This window comes from Amaranthus tricolor, chromosome 12, assembly GCF_026212465.1.
Source record: "Amaranthus tricolor cultivar Red isolate AtriRed21 chromosome 12, ASM2621246v1, whole genome shotgun sequence".
Lineage (NCBI taxonomy): Eukaryota > Viridiplantae > Streptophyta > Magnoliopsida > Caryophyllales > Amaranthaceae > Amaranthus > Amaranthus tricolor.
In genome coordinates, this window is record NC_080058.1 from 9,283,244 (window position 1) to 9,306,784 (window position 23,541).

The window sequence follows — 23,541 nt, forward strand, 5'->3', positions numbered from 1 at the left end:
TTAAGTCATTGGGTGTTCTAAGATAGGTTATAATTTTTTTTTAACTGAAGGATATGTTATAATCTAGTTAAAGCTAAATTTTGTTGGAAATGTGTACTCCATAATATTTCTTTGGAATTCTTGTGGGGATTTTGCAAAATAAAAATTGTAGTTTGTGTTTGTCTTAGTGAGTCATGAAGGAAGATTGTTGCCTTAAGCAAATGATTCCTACAATTTCAAAGGTACCGCATTCACAAAGCAATTCTCATTATAATAAAACTCCACCTTACACATTCTATGTACTAACTATTAAGCATCTGGATAGTTTGGTACTCTTTGATTAAGGTCCGCCCTAAGGGTAGTTCAATGGAGCAAATCGCTCAGGCCACAATGTTAAAAGTTAGAATTTATTGGAAAATTTGAAATGTATAAGACTCAAAAAAAAATAAATAAAATAGTGTAAGTTTCAATTTTATTTCAAAAGTAAGCGTAAAATTTTCAAATTTGAGATTTGGGGCTGTTCGTCAAAAAAGACAAAATGGTTGTTCAACTGCAAACAGCTATTTGACCTGTTTTGACTAGTTCGCAGCTAGTAACTGCGAACAGCATGCTCCACAAAAACAGGTTTTTGGTGCTTATAAGTTATCACTCTAGGACTATAAAAGTAATCACTCTAAAATTGTCAATAAACACTTTTAAGATTATAAATTATCACTTTAAGACAATAAGTGTACATTGCGTCAGCTCAATAAAATGGTTTTACAGTAATACCGTTTCATTTGAGAATTTATGTTAAAATTTTAATGGTGAGAATTGGCTCGGCCTAGAGGTGTTCATTCGGGTGATCAGGTTGGTTTTGGACGGTGTCATTCGGTTCGATTGAGTTTCGGATTAGTTAATTTTCGGATGCTTGTTACTACCGGTCACATTCGGGTCGCGTTGGTTAGTCACGGTTCGGTTGAAGATCAGTTATTCGAGTTATCGGGTTTGCATTGATTCAATATTGGTTGAAGTTCAAGTCGAGTGTCAATTGGTCTCGGGTTGTTATCGGTTGATAATTGGTTCGGCTTTATCAGGTACAGATCGGGTCCGAGTATTTTTTTTCAAGTAGATTTCGGCTACGAGTTACTAATTACTATCGATCGAGTCAATGTCACATTAAGTTGCTAGTCATTTTTTAATTCATGACTAGATTCTCTTTAGTTAAGAGAAATAGTTAAAATACAAATCAATCAGTGATTATTACTTTGTTACTTTTACTTATTTGACTGTAAATTAAAAATTAAATTTCTATCATTTTTCATCTAATTTGATTTAAAATAGTTTAATAAACATTGACCATTGATTATTAACTCTAAATATATAAAACCATGTATTTTTAAATTTAATTTATGAAAATATGTATCACTTTATTAGATTAACTAATAAGATGATTGAATATGAGTTGATCATACTTCTATGTTAGAAATTTATTTAGGTTTACAGCAGTTCGATTAAAAATTGGTTCGGGTTAAGTCGGTTATAGCCGGGTCGAGTTCGATTTCGAGCATAATACGGGTCGGATACGACTCGGTTAGATCACTATTAGGTTCGGGTAATCTCGATTAATGGTTATATGTCGGTTATAAAAATCGGTCGCAGTTCGGGTTCGGTTTTCCCATTTTCCGTTGTCAATCGGTTCGGGTGCAACTTATGTTCGGTTAGCGTCGATTCGTTAAACTTAAAAAAGAAACATATTTTTGGGTCGGATAACTTTCGATTTTGGATAATAGGTCGAGACACATTTGAACAGCTCTAACACGGCCTGTTACTCAATGATGGGCTTCCCTTTCTAAAATAACAACTCCTGGAGGAACAAATTTGAAATAGATAAGTAAAACTATCAAAAAAAAAGCATACATTAAGTTATGTTTCAACTTATTTCCAAATTTAAGCGCCTAATTTTCAAACCTGAGGCATGGGTTCTGATCGCACTTACTAACTGCGAATAAAGAGTTTGATTCAAAAAAAGCCAAAGGAGCAGTTCGCACTTACTAATTGCGAACAGAGTTGTTGGTTTTTTTTGACCAAATATCTTGTTCGCAGTTACTAACTGCGAACAGTTTGGTTGATTTTTTTTGACCAGTTTGCCTCTGTTCTAACTGCGAACAGAACCGAATCTGAACTCTGGGCTGAAGACGCTTACATTTTAAAATAAATTAAAATATAACTTAATATATACTTTTTTTTTGATAATTTTACTTATCTATTTCAAAAATTCTTACATTAGTTAACCATCTATCCAAAAAGGTGAAGCAACTTTAACATTTTCTCAAATCTTTCTAATATTTAAAACCAAAACAGAATGTCTTCCACAATTGTAGAAAGAGAAATGTGGTACACGTTTATCTCTAGCTACCTAACTCTACAATTGATTTTAGAAAAATCATGGTACATAATGTATATCGCTTATAAAATGATTTTAGAGAGAAGATCACAACAATATTATTTGATAAATCGATTTACCTGATCTATTTGGCCCAACCCTCATTTCATCAGCCCAGAAAATATTGGCATTAAGGGTCCAAGTCTAGCCCTAAATACTAACTTCGTGTTTTCAAGCCGCTTATCAGCCTATGCTTATTATAATCCCTAGTTATTCTTCATAATAATATACTATTAGGTATTGCCCATGCTAAGCAGGGGTTATTTAATACTTTTACATAAATAAATAAAAAAAATCAAAAGAGATAAATAATATAAAAAAATTAATATTGGTACGCAATTTGAAATATAGATTTGTATACCATAATATATATTACGACGGAAAATAGAGTTAAACGATATATAAATTTAGTGAAATGGATACATTTATAAGAACTTTTATCAACTATAAATATTAAACCACTTTTTTATATAAATATTGTATGTTGAAGTATAAATGTTATCATAATCATTACATATTAAAATCTTTAGTTTTGGCCTATTTTTGACCCATAAAATAACTACATATGATGATATGAACTATTACGCATTAATAAGTATTAGATATCGCCCATCTCTAAGAACGACTTATTTCGCCTCAATTTGAATAAAGAAATCAATTTTACCAGCTAAATAAACCATCAATAATAAAAAAAATATATATCAATCAAAACCTCCAATAAATCAAATCCAAGCAATTCATATCCATAATTTAAATTTAATTGTTTAATTAATAGTTAATAAAATTTAAACTTAGTATAAAACCCATAGGAAAATATCAATTAAATATATTTGTTGTTGTTACTTGAAATTTAGTGTCTAAAATGTCCTTCATTCATTGTTAATAAACTTGCATTGGAAAAAAATTTAAGAAAATGCATTAATTTAAGATTTTTATTAGAAGAAGTGATATTTAATATTTGTAGAAAATGTAACATATGTGATACTTTATAGTTCCTTACATGCATATATTATTATTCGATGTAAATAAGACAATAATATATTCATTATATAATATATGTATAAAATTTAATAAAATGATGGTAAAAGTTTAAACAATTTGTCACAACAATCAATTTCCCAAAAGATTTAATGAAAGAAAATTATAATAAAAAAAGGCACTCCTTTTATATCAATATATCTGCATCTAATGTCGGTCTTAAAAGGGGGCATGAAGGGCTTATGCACCGGGCCCATAACAAGTTAGAAAAACAATGGTTTCAATATTTAATAGTTAGAAGTCTATAATAGTATTTTTAGTAATTAGGAGCCCATAACAAATATTTTTCACCAAGCCTCTCAAATCTCAAGGCCAGTCCTAGTCACTTTTACAAAACTTGTGCTAAAAACACAAAAAATTATATTAAGAGTATATATTGTAAAAAAATTATTTGAAATATATTATCTTTTTGTAGCTAAATTCTTTTGCCGCATATGTCTATGGTATCACCTAACTTTTGCTCCAAGTTCTATTTGGGAGATGATTAACCTATATTAATCTAATTAACTTTATTTTCAGGTTTCACCTAGTCTCCCTATCTTATTGTTTGATAGAAAAAGCATTACAAACGTAACACAATTATACCAATTTGTAAGAAAATAAAAATATTTGATACGGTGCAATTAAATAAATAATGACAGTGAGAGTAACAGTACGAAAACTTTAAAGTTTTATTAATAATAAGAAATGCATTCTAATGACAGTGGAAGTAACATTTAGAAAACATAATACAATTATATCAATCCTATGTTTTTCTTCACTACAATTAATATTAGATAAGCCTACCAAATATTCTATAGAAAATTTCAAAAAGTTGAACTCTATATTAAAAGAGCACACTCATAAACCCTCAAGTAAATTAGAAGAAAAAAAAAGAGATTTAAAAATATATCAAAAAGACTCCAATTTAAATGAAAAAGGACTCTAAATTTTTTTAAGACTTATTGGATATCTCATATCTCCCACAAGTAGTAGTGTCTCCCTTCTTACTTCTTGTAATCAACTTGAACAAATTTGTTAAATTAAAAAAAAGAAAGAGATTCATGTTTGATCATTCAAAATAATAACAATAATAAGAAGCAATTAAAATCTAATTTTCTAAATAAATCATTCACACGCATAGAAGAAAATATGCTATCAAAAATCAATAAATAAAAAAATTTAAGAAAATAAAAGAGATAAAAATGTACTAATGCAGGAGATATGGCCCATTCATCGAGATTGGTTACATGCTTTACTTCTCTCTTTTTTTTGAATTAACTAAACAAAAAAAAATCTAAAGAGAGAGATTATCAAAATTAAAAAAAAAACTCTATTTTTAGATATGCAAATAGAAGAATGATAGAAAAATTTTATTAGAAAAAGATAGAAGTAATCTTCGACAACAAGCTGCAATGATCTTCAAAAAATATGAGAATTAGTTTAATGAGATAGAGAAAGTCAATAATGTTACAGTAATTAATGTCTTAAAGATAGAAATTATTATAGTAGATAATCTAGTATTAAAGGCTATTTGAGGTAATAGCGTATTCAGTACTCTGATTATTAGTGGGGAACTAAACTCATGAGAAAGTGACATGTATCCTTAGGTGGTCTCTGTTTCAATATTAGATATAGATTGAGAATTTACAAGGAGTTGGCATGATAATTTAATTGAATTAGGTCTTGTCTTTGTTGTTTGAGTATGTATCACTTTATTTATATAAAATTTTGGATTTGATTTTCGTATTAATTTTGAACGAATTTGATTTTGTTCAAAACCAAATATGAATTTTTATTACCTTAACAATCAATATTAAATGGTGAAAATGATGATTAAAGTTTAATTTAATTTTGGAAGAATTTTCGTGAATAATACAATATTTTGTTAATTTTCCTACAATAATACCAACTATTGATTAACAATGAATAATACTAACTTAAATGGGGGTTTTCCTATAAAGTACCTAACATGTTAAAAATCAAACTATTGGTGATTATAAGACAAAAAATTGGTAAATTAGTTAATAAACTAAAGTTCGTATTATTTTAGGAAAATACCCCCTTAAGTTGGTATTATTCATGGTTAATCAATAGTTAGTATTATTGTAGGGAAATTAACAAAAAGTTATATTATTCACGGTAATTTTTTCAGTGGAGATCCATTGACAAGTTTAATTGTCATTTTGGTTCTACTTAAATCATCTCATGTTTTTTTTAATAAAATTCGTTCATCACCGTGTATTCATATGAGTCTAAAATGATTCTCTTGAGTATGGCTTGTATCACACAATTTTCTTGCATACCAATTATTAATTGTCATTGCACAATTCCATTGTTATAGAAAACTTTAAAAGAAGGGATAATTTTGACGAGCTAAACTATTCAACCATACATATAAAAATCAAAATCAAACCCAAAAAAAAAAAAAAAAAAATCAAAACCTAAAATCAAAACCCAATTCTTATTCTTCGCCACCTTTTTCATTTTATCGCCACCCCCTCCCAAATGAAATTACGAATTTATCCCTAGAACTTAAAAAATTACAACTTTGCCACTGGATTTAAAATTTCTTATTTATACTAATAATAATAATAATAATAATAATAATAATAATAAAAATAATAATAATAAAAATATTTAAAAAAATAAATTAAATATAATAATTAAAACAAAAATAAAAATTTAATAATAATAATAATAATCACAATAATAATAATAATAATAATAATAATAATAATAATAATAATAATAACAATAATAATAATAATAATAATAATAATAATAATAATAACAATAATAATATAAATAAAATTAATAAAAAACTAAAAAATAATAAAATAAAATAATACCAGTTGCACTTTTTGAGCGACTAGTATTATTTTTTTTTATTTTTTTTTTTTGAATTTCGAATTATAAAATTTCTTTTGTTTAATTAATTTTTTTTAAGTTAAATAACAACAATAATAATAATATTAATAATAATAAAAAAAATATTTTAAAAAATAAATTAAATATAATAATTAAAACCAAAATAAAAATTTAATAATAATAATAATAACAATCACTATTATAATAATAATAATAACAACAACAACAACAACAACAATAATAATAATAATAATAATAATAATAATAATAATAACAATAATAATATAAATAAAATTAATAAAAATTTTTTTTTTTAAAAAAAAACCAGTCGCACAAAAAGTGCGACTGCACCTAGGTCGAGTCGCACTTTTTGTGTGACTCGACCTAGGCACAGTCGCACTTTTTGTGCGACTGGTATTTTTTTTTTTTAATTTCGAATTATGAAAATTTTTTTGTTTAATTAATTTATTTTTTAAGTTATTGTTATTTAAATAAATATTGTAATAAATTATTTTATTTTAATATAATATTATATTATGATAATGTTATTATAATAATTAGTTTTGAATTTAAATAATTTATTTGAATGTTTAATTATTTTTTAATATAATAATAATATATTAATTAAAATTTAGTTGTTAATTAATTTTTAATTTTTTATTAATAATTTTTTTATTAATTTAGTTGATAATAGTTATTAAATTTAATGGAAAATTCGTAATTTTTTAAAATTTAAGGACAAATTCGTAATTTCATTAGGAGAGGAGGTGACGATAAAATAAAAAGGATGACGAAGAATAACGACACCACTAAAAGAGAGAGGATGTGGCTGCACAGCCAACACCACGTGAGGAAAAAAGGCATCTCACGAATGCGGCGGCCGATTGAGGAATAAGGGCGCCGGAATTGAATGTCTGAATGTAGACTGAGGAAGAAGAAAAAATTGAGAATGAGGAATGAGTGCGGCTGATGAATGTGGGAAAATGGGAAATGAATTGAAATTTTAGTTTTAAGGTTTTCTTAAAGAAGTTATGTGGTGCAATCGTAAAAAGACTATGAATGAAGTAAGTAGACATTTAAGATATTATAAGTAGGTATTAAGGATACGGTAAGTAAGCATTTAAGATATTCACAACAATTTTTTCTATCTTATAAATATTTGGATTCGGGTTCTGGTCTACAGGGCAAGTTTAGGGTCTAAGTTTAGAAATCGGGTCTAGGTTCAGGTCTAAGTATGGGTCTATAGGACCCGGACCCATTTTTGAGAACTAAATGCAACTCGTATCCAATAAATTTAAAAAATAAGACCCCAATACTTATAAAAAGAAACGCATCTAAAACAGATTTAATAAAATTTTAAACTAATCATTCTTAAACAGGGACACTTCCAACCAAAGGCAAATAATAACAAAAGAACAGCCAATTGAACTAAACAAATACCCCAATATCAGAAAAAATTCAATAAATTGATCACGACAAAGATAAATTAAATATAATTCGTCCAAAGGATAGAAAGTCATAGACTCATGTGCCTTCTATTACTAGAATGACCTCTTACTATGGGTAATTGCTTAACATGAAACTTGACTCTTATTATAACTCCCCATCTTTCCCTTCATCTCTTCTCACCAAAGCCCTTTCTTCTCCTTCTGCTCTGCTCTGCTCTGCTCTTTAAACTTTGTACTTCCATTTTTGTCATGGAATTTTCCACCATTTTAGCTTCTGCAGAATCATCTGACAGTTCTACAACCCATTTTAACAGTAAAAAGACTCCATTCCATGCTTCCCCACCTAAAAAAATAGTTCAAAATAATGATGGGAATTTCCCCCTCACTACTATTCTTCTTATAGTCATACCAATTATCATACTTGTCCTTTTCTCCTTCATTATTTTGCTTATAATCCTGCTTCGAAAACAGAAACCTTCTAAATGTAGCAATTTTAACAGCAATACTAACAGTGATAATAGCTGCAAGTTTGTTGCTCATACTTCTATCAGTATTACTGCAGATAGCAGCCCAGGTGATTTCCACTATTTCTCTCTGGTTGCCAACTACTTCTAAATCTTTAATGCTTAATGTTTACTTACTTTATTCAAAATGTTTACTTACTTTATTCTTAATGTCTACTTACAATATTTCAAAAAATATACAATGACCGGCCCCAATTAGAGATGGTCTCTCAAAGAGACCGTTTCTCACAAAAATTTGTGATTTTTTTTTATTTTGTCTAAAGCCCATGAAATATAAAAACGATACTGATGGTGGATTTACATTATGTGTTAGATGTGATTAATAATGGGTGTATTTCAACGGGAAGTGTGAAACTACTAACACAAAGTAAATACAAGGGAGTACAAGTATTTACATACAAGGAGTTAGAAACAGCAACAAACAATTTCAATGAAAGGAATGTGATAGGGCATGGAGGATATGGGGTGGTTTACAGAGGAGTTCTTGGGGATGGAACAGTGGCTGCAATTAAGATGGTGCACAGGGATGGTAAGCAGGGAGAGCGTGCTTTCAGGATAGAGGTACGTTTGGTTTACTACCTTTCATTTAATTCCTTTTTGGCCATTCATTCTATTAAGATTTAAGATATCCCATATGATGACTCCATTGTTCTTTCCCTTTCATCATTTATGATGGTATAAGTTAGCTAGTGCCAAACTTTTTAGGTAACGTACACTCCCTTTGTTCAAATATCAAATATCAAAAAAAAAGAAAAAAAAAGGAAGAATTTTCAACATTTGATTTAATTCTCTTGCAATGTTTTGATTTTAAAACCAAAATTAACGTTATTGATAAATTATCCTATTTTTAGGACAAGTTTGGAATATTTTTTTTAGAATATCGTGTATGAGATCATTTTACCATGAGACGAACCCATAAAATCAGCTAAATTAACATATTACCACTGTAAATGTATATTGGGCTAACCGAATAAAAATGATCTTAATATAAGACCATCTCATTCAAAAATTTATGTTTTTTAAATAGAGTTACTAATAATGATCAAGGTACATTTTTTAAATTTATTCTTGTCTTGTAATATGAAACAAAAGTAATGTTTTATTCAAAACATTTATGTTTGATGGTTCCTTTGCATGAGGGGAAGAGTGGAAATTTTTCATAATTGGAAGAAAAGGAAGCTTCAATATGAGTAGTCATTGTGATTTGATTTAGTATTAACTAAAGCAAACATTATGTCTTAAACAATAGGTAAGTAATGAGTGACTCATAAAAAATCAAATGACAACTACCTATTTGGGTCCATTATCTTGATAAGTTGTTATCTTCAATGGGCGTCAATTTTAACTGATATTTTTAAAGCTATCTTGCTAATGTACGCCCTCGGATTGTTCATTAATAAGGATATAAATTAATTTTAAATAGTAAATTAGAGTATATTTAAATTATTTAATTATATAAATATTAATTGTATTACTTAATATAACATTAAATTTAGAATTTATTGTCAAATCATCCATCAAAATTTAATGTATTATGTTATTTTTATCTTGGAAAAATTACCTAAATACCAACCTATTTGTTATATTTTCCTACAATAATTACATCTATTGATTAACCATGGATAATTTCAACTTTGAGGGCTATTTTCCTAAAGTAAACCCAGTAACTGGATGACTTGCTATAGCAAGTTTTATTTTTTTAAAAAAAAGATAAGTTAAAATAAAATATCGGAAAAAAAGTTCAAAAATGTTAAAAAATTTTATGATTTTTTTCATTATTCAGAACTTTTTATGTAAATTTTCAAATTTTTTTCTAATTTTAAATTAATTTTCAGTTTATTATTTTGGTGAATTACCTACTATAACAGGTTATTGGGTTATCCAAGTTTAATCTAAATAAATACCCTTAAAGTTGGAATTATTCATGATTAATTAATAGGTGAAATTATTATAGAAATATCATAAAAAGTTAAATTATTCTAGATAATTTTTGTATGTATTTTGTTTTCTAATTTATTCTTTCAAATATATTATTATTATTATTATTATTATTATTATTATTATTATTATTATTATTATCAACAAAGGCCTCAAATTTCATACTATAAAATCCTACACTAAATTTATCTTTTGGGTTTGACTTTTGCTCCATTATTGCTCAACTTAAATAAACCAAAGTATATATAAAAAAGAATGTTGTGTTTACCAATGTACAAGTATATATTTTGTACGCATTTGAATCCACATTTATGAATTTTTGTTTATGTTTGCACATGGCTAGAAAATTAAGAAGATAAACTAATTAGCTGGGGTACAATTTATTTTGGGCAGGTGGACCTACTGAGCCGTTTACATTCTCCTCACTTAGTGGAGCTACTAGGCTACTGTGCAGACCAAACTCACAGGCTCCTAATATTTGAGTTCATGCCCAACGGTAGTCTACAACAACACCTACATTCACGCCACACCTATCCTCAACCCTTGGATTGGGGTACTCGGTTAAGGATAGCCCTTGATTGTGCTCGAGCCCTCGAGTTTCTTCACGAGAATGTTACCCCTTCTATAATCCATCGGGATTTCAAATGTAGTAACATTCTTTTGGACCATAATTTTCGAGCTAAGGTGTCTGATTTTGGTCTCGCTAAGACGGGTTCTAACAAGATTAATGGATTGATTTCAACTCGTGTTCTTGGGACCACCGGTTACTTGGCTCCAGAGTGGGTGCTTCCTTTCCTTCTCTTCCCTACCTATTCATGCATCACTTTCTTAACCATATGAATGAAAATTACTACTCAAAATAATACAATGTGGTCCACTTTTATACATGTATGTATGTATGTTACACTTTTAAGATTTTCCTAAAACAAAAGGAATCAAGGCTATAGATAATATCATGCTTGTCTTATATGTTAGCATGTCGTGTTTATCTATCTGTCTCCTTAAATTTACTATATACGCATTTCTGATTAAATGAAACAAAGAAATTAATGCGAGTATTATTTACTCTTTAATATATGATTTGTGGTCTTTCTTGGCTTTTCCTTTCCTTTCTTATGGGTGTCATATATGTAGGTATGCTTCAACAGGGAATCTCACAACGAAATCAGATGTTTACAGCTATGGGGTTGTTCTCCTACAGCTCATTACAGGACGTGTACCAGTTGACACTAGACGTCCACCGGGCGAACATGTCCTTGTTTCTTGGGTTAGTACTTAATGAAAATGTATCAACTACATATTTTGGTTATTCTACTAAAAATTAAACACTTCATTTTCATAATCTCTTCTATTGATTCTATGTTTTTTCCCTCAAGTAGACCGTTTTCCACTGTTAAAATTGATATTTGTTGGTTTAAACTGATAATTTAACTGATTATGTTGAGAATAACTCTTGTCTGGACTTACATAATGTGCATCAACCTTAACATGATTGTGAGCTAGTGGAGTAGATAGTAACGAGTGAGTCAATGAGTGAAAAGTTACAAGTGTAGGACTGTAGTGTCGGTGGGTTAGTAGATTAGCTCGTAAGCAATGAGACTATATTAGAATTTACCGAAAAGTGGTGCACAATGCAATTAGTGTCAATTCTAACCTAACTAGGGTGTGCCTAAGTTTAATTCAGCTAGCTAGTCTGTTTACGTTGACCTTACTAGACATTCTAGCCAAGTCTTAACTACATTACAAAATATCTAAACAACAACCTTCTTTATAAAAAAACTATGGTTTTCGGTCATAGTATGTTTTATGGTCTGGTCTAATCTGCAAAGTAAAAAATCAAGACTAAATCGTAAACTTTATTTTTTTTGAAAAAAATGACAGTTTGAACCGTAGACCAGACCAAATACTAAAACTACAAGTTTGTCTTGTGGTTTGCGGTTTAAGCCAAACTTTTTTTCAAGCCATTTTTGGCCAAGTCTTGACTATGTCATCACTTTCAGGCTCTTCCGAGGTTAACTCACAGAGACAAAGTCATGGAAATGGTAGACCCAACTCTAAAAGGACAATACTCCCAAAAAGATATCATTCAGGTCAGAGGTTCTTTCATTTGTGCCCCTAAACCTTCCAGATTAATCCTGTAACAGCAAGCTAGTCAATTTTTTTTTTCCTTTTGGCACAGATTGCTGCAATTGCTGCTGTTTGTGTACAAGCAGAACCAGATTATAGACCCTTAATGACAGATGTTGTGCAGTCTTTAATCCCTTTGGTGAAAAACCTCTCATCCGTTCCTTCGAGTTCATCGAGGTTTCTAACTAGTTTCATCAGTCCAAGGTCCAGAAGAGCTTCTTTCTCATGAAAAATCACTAATTTGGAAAAAAAGGGATTACATTCTTTATAATCCAATGGAGATTTCTAACAGTGAAACTCGAAGCGCCCATGAAATTCAAGCATTTTACCAAGGCATGGAGGATGAAATTATGATGAAATTCTTGTAAGAGATTCATTTCAAAGAGTGAGTAATAAGAGAAGCACACAGACCGAACAGAACAGCATGGCAATGCAGATAAATAACAGGAAAAGCTAATTGAGATATCTGAGAAAATAATGATGGTTTTGTATAATATTAATATAGTTTACCATTTTAGAAGCTTCTAAGTATAGAATATTGTAATAAAAAGTTTTGTTTTTAACTTCAAACTCCTATAGTCGTCTAAATTTACAGTTATTAAACCAATCTCACATAGGTGGTCATCTTCAGCAACAGTAAAGGTCCAAATAAGATTTGAACCAATTAAATGTGTTTTGTCAATGGTTGTCTGTTTCCCGTTTAAAGAAATCTCCAAGAAAGATTTATAGTCCATTGATATCGGATTATAATGGACTATACTAAAATGACTTAATAAATTGCGTACGCTTCTTACTTATGCTAAGTTGTGGATGATGTTTGGTACTAAGGGTCAACTAGAAACTATCTATTTGTTGACACTGATAAGTATAAGTTGCGTATATTCGACCAATCAAATATTTAGGTGGAAGCCGATTAATGACATTGGAGTAATGAACTGTAATTTGGAGAAAGGATGGATAGGATGTTAAGAACTAACCATGATTAAAGGTTGTGTTACTGAAATCATAGTAAATCCTTGCTTATTGAAAGTTTGAAACCAAGTAATCTGAATTGAGCCTAATTCCAACATGTTCAGCACTTCGAGTAGTACAATACTAACTGAGCAGCTCTAGTAACATCTCTGTACATTTCCAAAAATCAAAGGGGATCATTAGGCTATGCCATTGCCATTATCTCTTAATACTTTGTTTGGATTAAAGGAACTATAGAGAAGGAAATAATATTAGAAGCGCATTCTTCTCATCTTGGGGCGTCAACCATCTAAGCTTTTGGTTGAGTTGGTCTTTGACATGGATAAGAGACTACGGGTTTGAATCTCAACTATCCACATTTAAAGTAAAATATTCAACGATGTATATGAGGAGGGTCTGTAATGCATCCATACTTCTAGCTCAAAAGGCTCTCGTGTAAGGGAGCATGTTAAAGTATATAACATATCTCAGGATCTCAACCATCATCTTAAATTTTTTATTAAGTTGGTTCCTTGACACGAATATAATGTAACAGTTCCATTAAAAAAAAGTACTTATATAAAATCAAAGTGTATAATAATGAAGAACAGGATGGTGTAAGAAACGGTAATAAAGATTCCTTTCTATCTATCATTTTCAGTTGAAGGATGGAAATTTTGTCTTACATACAAGTTAGTGGTTGTCAGATCTCAGTGAGCCATCATTTTAGTTAAAGAATCTTGAACATCTACCTCTTAACATGTATTCAGTCCCTACAGATGGACTGAACAATTGTTCATACAAGTCCAGCAATTACAATTACTGAATTATCAGTAAAAAAGAAGCCTGGCTACCAGCACGTACAAAATGGACTGCTGCTCTAAAATTTCTAAGTAGTGTAATCAATCCTGTCAGCCATAATTGTGGTTGAATCTACCGCACTAAATGGTCTAAATACGAACAAACAAGGAACAATAATTATTTCTCAGAATTCTGAATCATAGAATAAGTGAATGTAAAACACTTATGAAGATAAGACACAGGTTTCATCATCATCATCATACCATAATATCCCGCTCATAGGATCAAGGTCTGGAGAAGGATGGAAGACGACAAACTATACCCTTATCCAAAAAGAAAATGAAGTTGCAGCCAGTAAAACCCTCGACTCAATAAAGACCTGTAAAATTTAACAAAATATCCGGGACATGCTATGGGCAAAATTTACTATTTTATAGCCAATGTAAGAGCCTTTTTAAGTCTTTGTAATATAAGGGTAATTTTACATACATTCGGACCTCATTTTTCATATATTGCCTAAGACAGTCACCAATACCCCTTTCGGTTATTAAGAGATGGAAATAGCAATCAAATTATAATATGGATGAACTAGAAAAACTATGACGAAAAGTTTATGATAAACCTTATCATACTCTAATCATTCTTTTTTCTTCATAAAATTAATTCTCATCTGGTTCACTATCAGTTCAAAAGAAAACACATAAGAAACAACAACATATTTTATAAAAATTAAAATTAAATTCATTTTCATTGACACAAGTATCAATAACTTTGAATGTATGCAGGTTTTGTAATATGATTGTACTAGATAGGATTTGAATAGAAGTAAAATCAAACATAAAAGATGAAAAAATGAGGCTATTACATACTCCAAACAATATATGGAGGCTAGTGCATACCACTATTTAGAATGAGAGCAACAAGTGAAGTGAGAAAGACAAAAAGAGCAGGCAAGATGAATATATGGTGAGGTTACAACCAAAGATGTCATGGCCTATATTGATTTCGACCTCTCTCAATCTAATTATTGTTCAATCATACTGATTTCTCTGTGAAAACATCAACTTTCTCCATCCACAATTCATTAACACACATTTGTACTTTATTTATAGGATTTATAAGATTAATTTACTGCCTTTTTTTAAAATTTAATGATCAAACGGTTACAATTGATTAGATTAAGGGATTGTTTGGTAGTGTTTTTGGAAAATCAAAATGGATTAAATAGCAAATCTATTAGTTGATTTTTGGTTTTGTTGGGTAATATTTTCATTTTACATTGTTACAAGAATGACATGAGAGGCAGCAAATAAACAAGTCAATTCATCTCTTTTATCTCCTCTCACCATTCTCCATGGGCGTCGATTAGCAAGAGGTTAAGTGGGCTACAGCTCAGGAACCTAAATTTTTTTGGGTTCAGAAAAGTTATTTTGATGTATAAAATTACAGTCCGTCTTATACGAGACCGTCTCATCATGAGATAAGTTCATAGTAGTAAGCCCATTTTTATAAGTGATCAGTGATCACTTTATAATTATAAGTGATAACTATAAGACCATAAAAAATCATTACTTTAAAAATAAATGTATATTTAACCAACTCAATTAATATGATCTCACCGTGAAACAGTCTCATAGAATTTGTGATAAAGTTAATATTAATTTGAATTAAATTTAGATATAATTTATATTTTTTTGTTAAGTAATAATTATTATTAGTGACAAGTAGTAGAAAAATAGGAAAATAATACTACTAGTCTAAAATCTAATTCTATAAAAGCTTGTCATAGTTATATAAAAGCTTGTCATAGTTATAAGATAGATGTAAAAACAAATGAGATAAAATTTACAAATATTGCAAAATTTATATACTTTAGAAGTCACAAAACCCATTAAATGCCACATATTGTAAGAGTATTTGAATCTAAGTTAAAATGTACGACACTGCCACTTTTGGGACCATGACATGTGCTGTAAATGATACTGCACTTTGTCCTGTCTAAAATGATCCAAAACAAAGAAAGTTCCTATTGTAATTTTTCTCAATTTACATTAAAATTTAAATGCACTAATTTCTAACTCTCATTTACATAAAATAATATAACTAAAGCTAAAACTTAAATAGTCCTATGTCTCATTGAGATCAAATTGATTAGATTGCTATTAATAGTGACATATTGCAAGGAAAATCTCACTATGTAGCAATTTCAAAGGGCGGGACATGGGAGTAGTATAGTACAAGACAAATAAGGAAATACATATTGCGAGGAAAACCTGATGAAGAATACGAAACACCTATGCTCTGAATGTGAAAGCCTTTGTTCTTTATCGCGATGATATCTTGCCACATAACTCTGACAAGGTTAAGTAGCCGAGCAAATTTTTCCGCATACAAAATTTCCGACTTCAAAATTGTTAATCAGCTTCCGAGTTCTGTTTCCTGTTAGAACAACCTTCACCACTTTCCTTATCTGCTTGAGAGTTTTTCTTACCAATTTTGTCTGAATACTTGGCGAAAGCTACAGATAAAGCTGATTTTACGGTTGCTTCTGAGTCCTTTTTCTGACGCTTGCTTGTGTCTACTGATTCCGTCTCAGTAGCGGGTGTTTCATTTCCGAAGGAGCCTGGATTTAGATCATTCGGTGCAGGAGCTACAGGAACAGCAAGACGACTTGGCACTACACGTTTGAAGGGTTCGTGAAAGGTCTCATACAAACGTTTAACCTGATTTATTAACAGTGTTGTCATTAATATATGTACCATAATGACTTTCATGCAGAGAACGGTTATCATGAAGCTGCAAGCATTCCCTCGTCCAGAATATTTAATTTAGAATGTCCTCGAAAACGTTCTCAATATGAAATAGGAAAACTGCTTCTGGAATGATACGAGTTTTTGGATTCAAACTTACTATAATTAGACATAAGAACCATATTAAAATTTAGATATATGACAGGAGCATTGAAACAGGAGAACATTTTGTGTTATCATGGTTCAAGACAATAGAATGATCAGGGGAACTTCAACGTACCTTGCGCTCACCAATGCCTGGACAACGGGAAAGATCTTCCATAGATGCATCCATGATATGAGAAAGAGACTACAGAAAAAAATTAAACCATTAGGAAATTGTCTACATCTAAAACTAAGGTGATACAATATTAATCATCTTGCCTTACCCCAAATGTAGAACCAAGCGTGACTACATCAGTTTTGTTAACATGCCGAACTGCAGTAAGGGCATGATTCAGCTGCAACCCGCATAGAAACTCATTAAACAGTTATGTGCACTAATGCCTAAAAGGCAACAGCTCAACAATATGCTTTCGTATGAAAATTAAATGTTCAATAGAAACATCCACTCAAACTTTTAACTAAACAACTCCAATACTAACTTGTGGTAACAATATCCCCAAATAGAACATACCCTTGATAAATAATCGGAGTCCATGTGACCTTGAATGATATCGGCAGGCTTATTCTCATAGACTTTTATTGTTTCTAGGTATCGACCACACTCTTCCAAGCTGAAATCAACATAGAAAAGAAACAGCAGGAAAATAGTTAAGTGACATTTTATAGCCTACATGTGGATCAATATAGTACAATTAGTGTAGAAACTCGTGCAATGCAAAATCTTTTTAACATCGACATATGTAAACATATGATTAAAAAATGCTAGATATATTATGCAGTAGAAACACTCAATTTTGAAAGTTAAATGCATAAATTAACTCTATAATTTTGGAAATTGTTAACAATATATTATGTAATATATTATATTCTGTAATTTACTCAATTTAACTATAAATAAATGCTAGTCAAAAATTCTTTAATGATAGAGATATTCGTCAAGATCAAATTCCATGTCATTTTTCTTTAGCCAATAAATGAGTTCCATTTGACAAACTCTCTTAAGTTTGTGACACTTGGATTTTCCAAGGTTTTTAGTATAATGTATGATATTACTAAATCACTTAAATTCACCAAATATGTCACAAAAAGATGATGTGAATGGTATTGCTATATTACTGAATGAAAACTGCTGGTCATGATACACATTAGTCATGTGAGAAAGGTAGAAAAACTATATCAATTAATTCAAGCCAAAGAAACAGCTCCAAAACAATGCAACCCATGAGAAATGTGTGGCGAAACTGCACCAAAGTATATGCAGCATTGCAAGAAAACCAAGAATCATCTCATAGAAAAATAAATCTAACTTCCCCAATTGTGCATCGCACATCAATTTACCTCCAACCACACAAAAGTGTGCAATCGTGAAGCAGACAGGTTCTGGTGACTTCAAGCAAAGGCTTGACTACATCCTCCTGATTGTATAAAAAAGTTTGAAACAGGTTATTACACCTATCACAAACAAAGCCATCTACACTACTAGAAAGATACTTTACATTTATTAGAATACTGGTTAGCTAGAGTCAACCTCAAAAATTATGCAATTAATGACTCAACTTAGTAGCTCACCACGTCAACATGACATAATACCACAGAGAGTCTGAAATTCTTCTGAAGTTCCCTTATGCGATAGTACAGATAGTCTGGATGAAGCAAGTAATAGCGAAGACTGCCCAGTATAAACAAAAGAGCCAAAATATATTTCACCAAATCAGTTAGTAAAAAGTAATGTAAAACAAATATCTACCATGCAAATTTAATTTAACATAAGATGGTATATCGCAGTATATAGGTTCCATTCAAATCTGTCAGCAAACTGCAAGCACAGATACAGAGATAAAGTAAATTCATGACACCCATCATTATTATGACATTATCTCAACAGGAGTTGCAATATACTAAAGAAATATTAAGCATCCTCCAACAGAATAATGTGGAAAAACAAAGAAATACTGTACAGCAAAGAAAGCGTAAACATCAATTGTATTTACAGAGAGGTAACTTGCAATGACACGAAGAATAAATGATCATTGGAAAAGATTTTCCCAGTTTTAGATAGTATTAGATAGGGCCAAAAAGTATAATCTTTGTTATCAACGATCTCACTGTTGATTTGTTTTAATTCATGTAGACAACCCCATATGTTGCCACTAAAGGTTTGTGTACGAGCTAAATTCATAGCAAAATGACAATAGATATAAAATCAAACGAAGTACATTGACGGCTATTTATAAGAAATAACAAGTAGAAGCAGCTCTTATTTGTCATCTGAAATTACAAGGCATCCCAAGGTATTTCATTAGGAAGGATTGCATACAAGGGTATTTTATTTGGAAAGATTGCATACAAGGTAGAAGAGTCTTTAACAAACCTTAAATAAAGAGCACAAGAATTCTTCCCTAGAACATAGTCAGGAACAACTTCAGCAAAATTCCACCTTACATTTCTGATGTGCTTAAGCAGAGGGTTGCCTTTCTGCAAAAAAGTGAAGTTATTTCTGAACTTCATAATTCAATTATGAACAATAAAATCACTTTCTTCAACACCTACAATAAATATTCCATGAAAGCAAGAGATTCAATGACTAACGAAATACTAGACCACCCCAATGAATTTTCTACATTGCAGTAAATACACTTCTAAAGAAATGTGTAGATCAGAATAAACAAAGGTGTTGGCGACCATTTTCAAAAATAGATGAAATGATTAGAAAAATCAAAAAAAAAAAGTGGCAAATTGATTAAGGCGGAGTGAGTAATGAAGGGGGGATATGTACAAGACAACAACAATAACAACAAAAACAATATAGATGAAACATTTGTTATCTGCAACACGATTATGCTAAAAATGACTGTAATAATCTAGAAGGGTACTCAATAACAAAATGGTCTAGTTGCATGAAATATGCTATTGATATTTGGAGTGCAAAGCTCCATCTCCAAGTTCTCTTCTTCTTTCTTTCTTTTCCTCTGTTTTTCTTCTTGGGTTACATTGGCAGCAATCAAAGCAACTAGCACAGCTAAACATGGCCTTCACAGAATGAATTTTTTTCTTTGCTAGCCAAACAGTTTTCGTGCTAAGGAAGATAAGTTTCTTAATTGACTTTTACTTTTCTGAACCAATTATCATTTAACTTGTTTGGAATGATCCAGGTCAATTTTGTTATGTGAAAAATGTTCGTGTAGCTTAGAAACAAATAGATGAAAAAAGGTTACCTTGATGTCTAAGGTGGTTTTTTGGTAAATGGATGATGCACTTGAAAAGAGAAGAATCAAGCATTTTTGAAGCTTTTGTATGGCTGGATTCACATACCAAGTTCCACGCGATATTTGAAGTTTCTTGATTCAGAGGTTAAGTGCTTCTGGATAGCTTAAAGGAATGATATTTTCTAGTCCTTATACTCCTTAGTCCTTTTATACCAGTTGACTAGATTGCATAGGGAAAATAGTTAGAAAAGATGGATGAAGAGGTGCCATATGTAGAAAAACAATGAACAGGAAGCTTATGTAATATATTTTAGATGGTCTCAGTAACCATATTATTTTTTTCAATAAGATTCAACGTTGAAGGTCAGTCACCTTCCTTACTTATTGTCAACAGAGTAGCTACCTCTAGAAAACTAAATAATAATAATCCTCCTTCAAACCCCTACATCTTCTTTTCCAATAAAGTAATAAATGTAGATAAAAGAAGAAACAGTGACACATTCTTGTCGCAAATATGCTAGTAATATAGAACAAAATAATTTCTAATTTATTTTCCTATTGAATTTACCCATGAGGTTCAAGCCAGCATAGTAATATAATCACTAAAAAGACAATCTCGTTCCCCCCACGCCAAGAAAGAGACTTGGCAATGTTAAGTTTATACCAAACAAATCACCAAAACGCCAAGCTAAAGAGAAGAAAGTGACTTAGCAATGTTATGTTGAAGATAAAAGGATGTGATGACTTCTTCCTCAATCCTTCCTAACCAAAATAACATTACCTTGCTTCATCAAACAACAAATTTCTAATAAGCTTTACGCAAGTCGTTTGGCCAACAACAGATCATTTGCCTCATGCTCACTGATTTTATGAACTTTCCATCCATCAAGCTCCTCTTTCTATCCTAACCTGTTCGGCTGCTCCTACCCTTAGATTTCAAGAAGTAGGAACCCCCAACCCCTAATTTTTTCACAATAACTAAGCAACTTAACAAAAATAGCCATCATAATCTTGGTTCTATAAGAGCATGTTCTACTGTTCATGAACCAACTGTTCTCATCCAAGAGTTAAAGCGAAGATAAAAGGAACTTTAGGCATCATTCAAAACCAACTTAGCTTTCACCGGTATACATATAGCCCACCTTATTTCATTGAAATTCAATCTTTTTACTAAAAAAATCCAACTTTAGGACCTCAAAATTACATATATATTCAGTAATAAAACACGATGAGCCAAATTAGTTTTCAAAAATATAGAATTTGCCCCAAATACATTGACCTCATTAGCAATTCAACACAGCACAGATAAGAGCACTCCTTTACCCAAAATGATATTCATTCCATCACAATCTCTTATGGTTAGGTTAGAAAAGATTAGTAATGAGTGCATCAATAATTTTTTAACTGTAATATTGGTAAAGAGGTAGCTCGTGAAGACAAACAAGTAAATATGTTTCATCGCCAAAATACTTGATACATCAATTACATTCTGACACTGATTAATCAAAAACATAATCAACCAAAAAATGCAACAACGCATCAATTTTGCTCAAAAAAACGTTTCAAAAGCCCAGAAAAATAGAGTACCTGCCTGTGGCTCACAAGAATTGCATTATTCCTCAGAACAGGAGTAGTTGAAACCCCAGTTTGCCTAATCAAAAAATTAAAGAACAACCAGTTAGACCCAATTCAAAATATTTATACCAACACAAAAAAAAAAGGTAATCTTTGATCAAATTTCCAAACCCGGATGAAGAGGGCACAGCAGAAGAGAAGGACGAAGCATTTGTAGCAGAATTTGAGGCGAAAGATTGAGAATCAGTAGTGGAGGAAGGAGGGGGTGGAGGAATGTAGAATTCAGATTTCTTGATAGCGGCAAAAGCTTGAGAAAAGGTCGGAGATGGAGTGAAGAAAGAAGGTGGTGTAGATTTTTGTTGGCTCTCAAGAACTTGTTGGTATGATGGAATTTCTATTAACAAGGAGTTCTTCTTGCTTTCGTTTTCGGAATGTCTTTGGTGTTCTTCCATTTTTATGATTTTGCAAGAGTTTATCTTGAGTTTGGTTGGAGATTTTGGGCTAATAAAAGAGGGAAACTACATGGATGTATTGTTCTTGTGCGTTTGTTTTGAGTAAAATTAAAAACCAAATGCCATTTCCCAATTTGAAGAGGCACTATTGTTGGATGTCATGTAAGAATCATATAATTCAATTATTTTAAAATACTTGCTATATATATAAAAAAATAGTCGCTATATCAAATAATTCAATATCATTAAAATTGATGAATGCATTGGGATGAAGAATCCTATCTTCATAAATAATATTGTAATGTTTAATATAAAAGCATCACTTTTGTATTGTAAATGGATGCAATATTATTGATATACGAAGCATATATCAATTCCTTATACTACTTTTCTCCTTATATTCTCCCTATCTTTTAACACGTTATCAGTACTATTTTTTTCTCTCAAAAATCCAAGAAGGTAATTTTTTTTTTTCAAAACATTATAATACATTTTTTTCAACCACAATATGGACCAACAATCAAATGGTACCAATATTATTATTCAAGGTATTACTAACACCATTCTGTACTTTATCCTTGAAGAAAATTGTATATCTGTTACTACCAACCCAGCTAATAGTGGTTCAAACCAACTGCGAAGACATAATCCAAATAATACCCATATAAATGAAAACTTAATGCCAAGTTCCAATAATGCAACTAATACATATAAATGAAGACATAAATTCTTTCTTCATCTTCTTCTTCTTTCAACCATCCATGGCAAACAATACATCTACAAACACCCACATCAATCCAATTGCCGACAACATAAGTAAAATACTAGAAGCATTCATTATCATTATGGGTTTAATTGTATTACTCATAACGCTAATGCTCTACTTGATTATCCAAAAATAAATTATAAATCTTGTATTTGTTTAGCAATTTGTATTTTGTTTTATCATTTATTAATACTATCTACTTTATTTTTATTTATGATTATATTGCGCTTATTATATTTGAGATATTAAATCAGGGAGAGATAATACTAATATGCTTTAATATCTCTAATGATACACAAAATCATTAAATAACCTTGTCATTTTCTCAATTGTGAAAAATAATGTCTGATCTCAAAAAAAGAGAGTTCAATGCCCTGGAATTAACAGGAAACAATTATATACAATGGGCTTCAGATGTCAAATTATATCTAAAAGGAAAAAGTTTATTATACACAATAATTGAACTTAATCCCGCCGACAAAGGAAAGGGTATTGAAAGGGATCCCATAAAAATTGAGGAAGATAAGGCAAAAGTTGCATCAATTT

General features: G+C 30.4%; 2 protein-coding genes across 3 annotated transcripts; one reads left to right on the top strand and one right to left on the bottom strand.

The window, feature by feature from the left end:
• Positions 1 to 7,714: 7,714 nt before the first annotated feature.
• Positions 7,715 to 12,941, top strand: LOC130828097 (probable serine/threonine-protein kinase PBL7). Its single transcript, XM_057693895.1, has 6 exons — positions 7,715 to 8,314; positions 8,578 to 8,825; positions 10,596 to 10,981; positions 11,337 to 11,469; positions 12,203 to 12,292; positions 12,382 to 12,941. Exons 1-6 carry the CDS (start codon positions 7,990 to 7,992, stop codon positions 12,556 to 12,558), a joined length of 1,359 nt encoding a protein of 452 aa, XP_057549878.1. The 5' UTR covers positions 7,715 to 7,989; the 3' UTR covers positions 12,559 to 12,941.
• A 2,989-nt stretch (positions 12,942 to 15,930) lies between these two features.
• Positions 15,931 to 22,391, bottom strand: LOC130828098 (DNA excision repair protein ERCC-1). 2 transcript variants are annotated; one of them, XM_057693896.1, is made up of 9 exons: positions 21,949 to 22,391; positions 21,790 to 21,853; positions 19,368 to 19,471; positions 18,566 to 18,665; positions 18,335 to 18,411; positions 17,508 to 17,607; positions 17,260 to 17,331; positions 17,112 to 17,180; positions 15,931 to 16,804 (listed from the first exon to the last, which is right to left on the bottom strand). In XM_057693896.1, exons 1-9 carry the CDS (start codon positions 22,227 to 22,229, stop codon positions 16,496 to 16,498), a joined length of 1,176 nt encoding a protein of 391 aa, XP_057549879.1. In that variant the 5' UTR covers positions 22,230 to 22,391; the 3' UTR covers positions 15,931 to 16,495. The 2 variants fall into 2 exon arrangements, with proteins under 2 accessions (XP_057549879.1, XP_057549881.1); XM_057693898.1 differs by lacking the exon at positions 15,931 to 16,804 and adding an exon at positions 16,820 to 16,957 and having other exon boundaries at positions 21,949 to 22,365.
• Between the last annotated feature and the right edge of the window lie 1,150 nt (positions 22,392 to 23,541).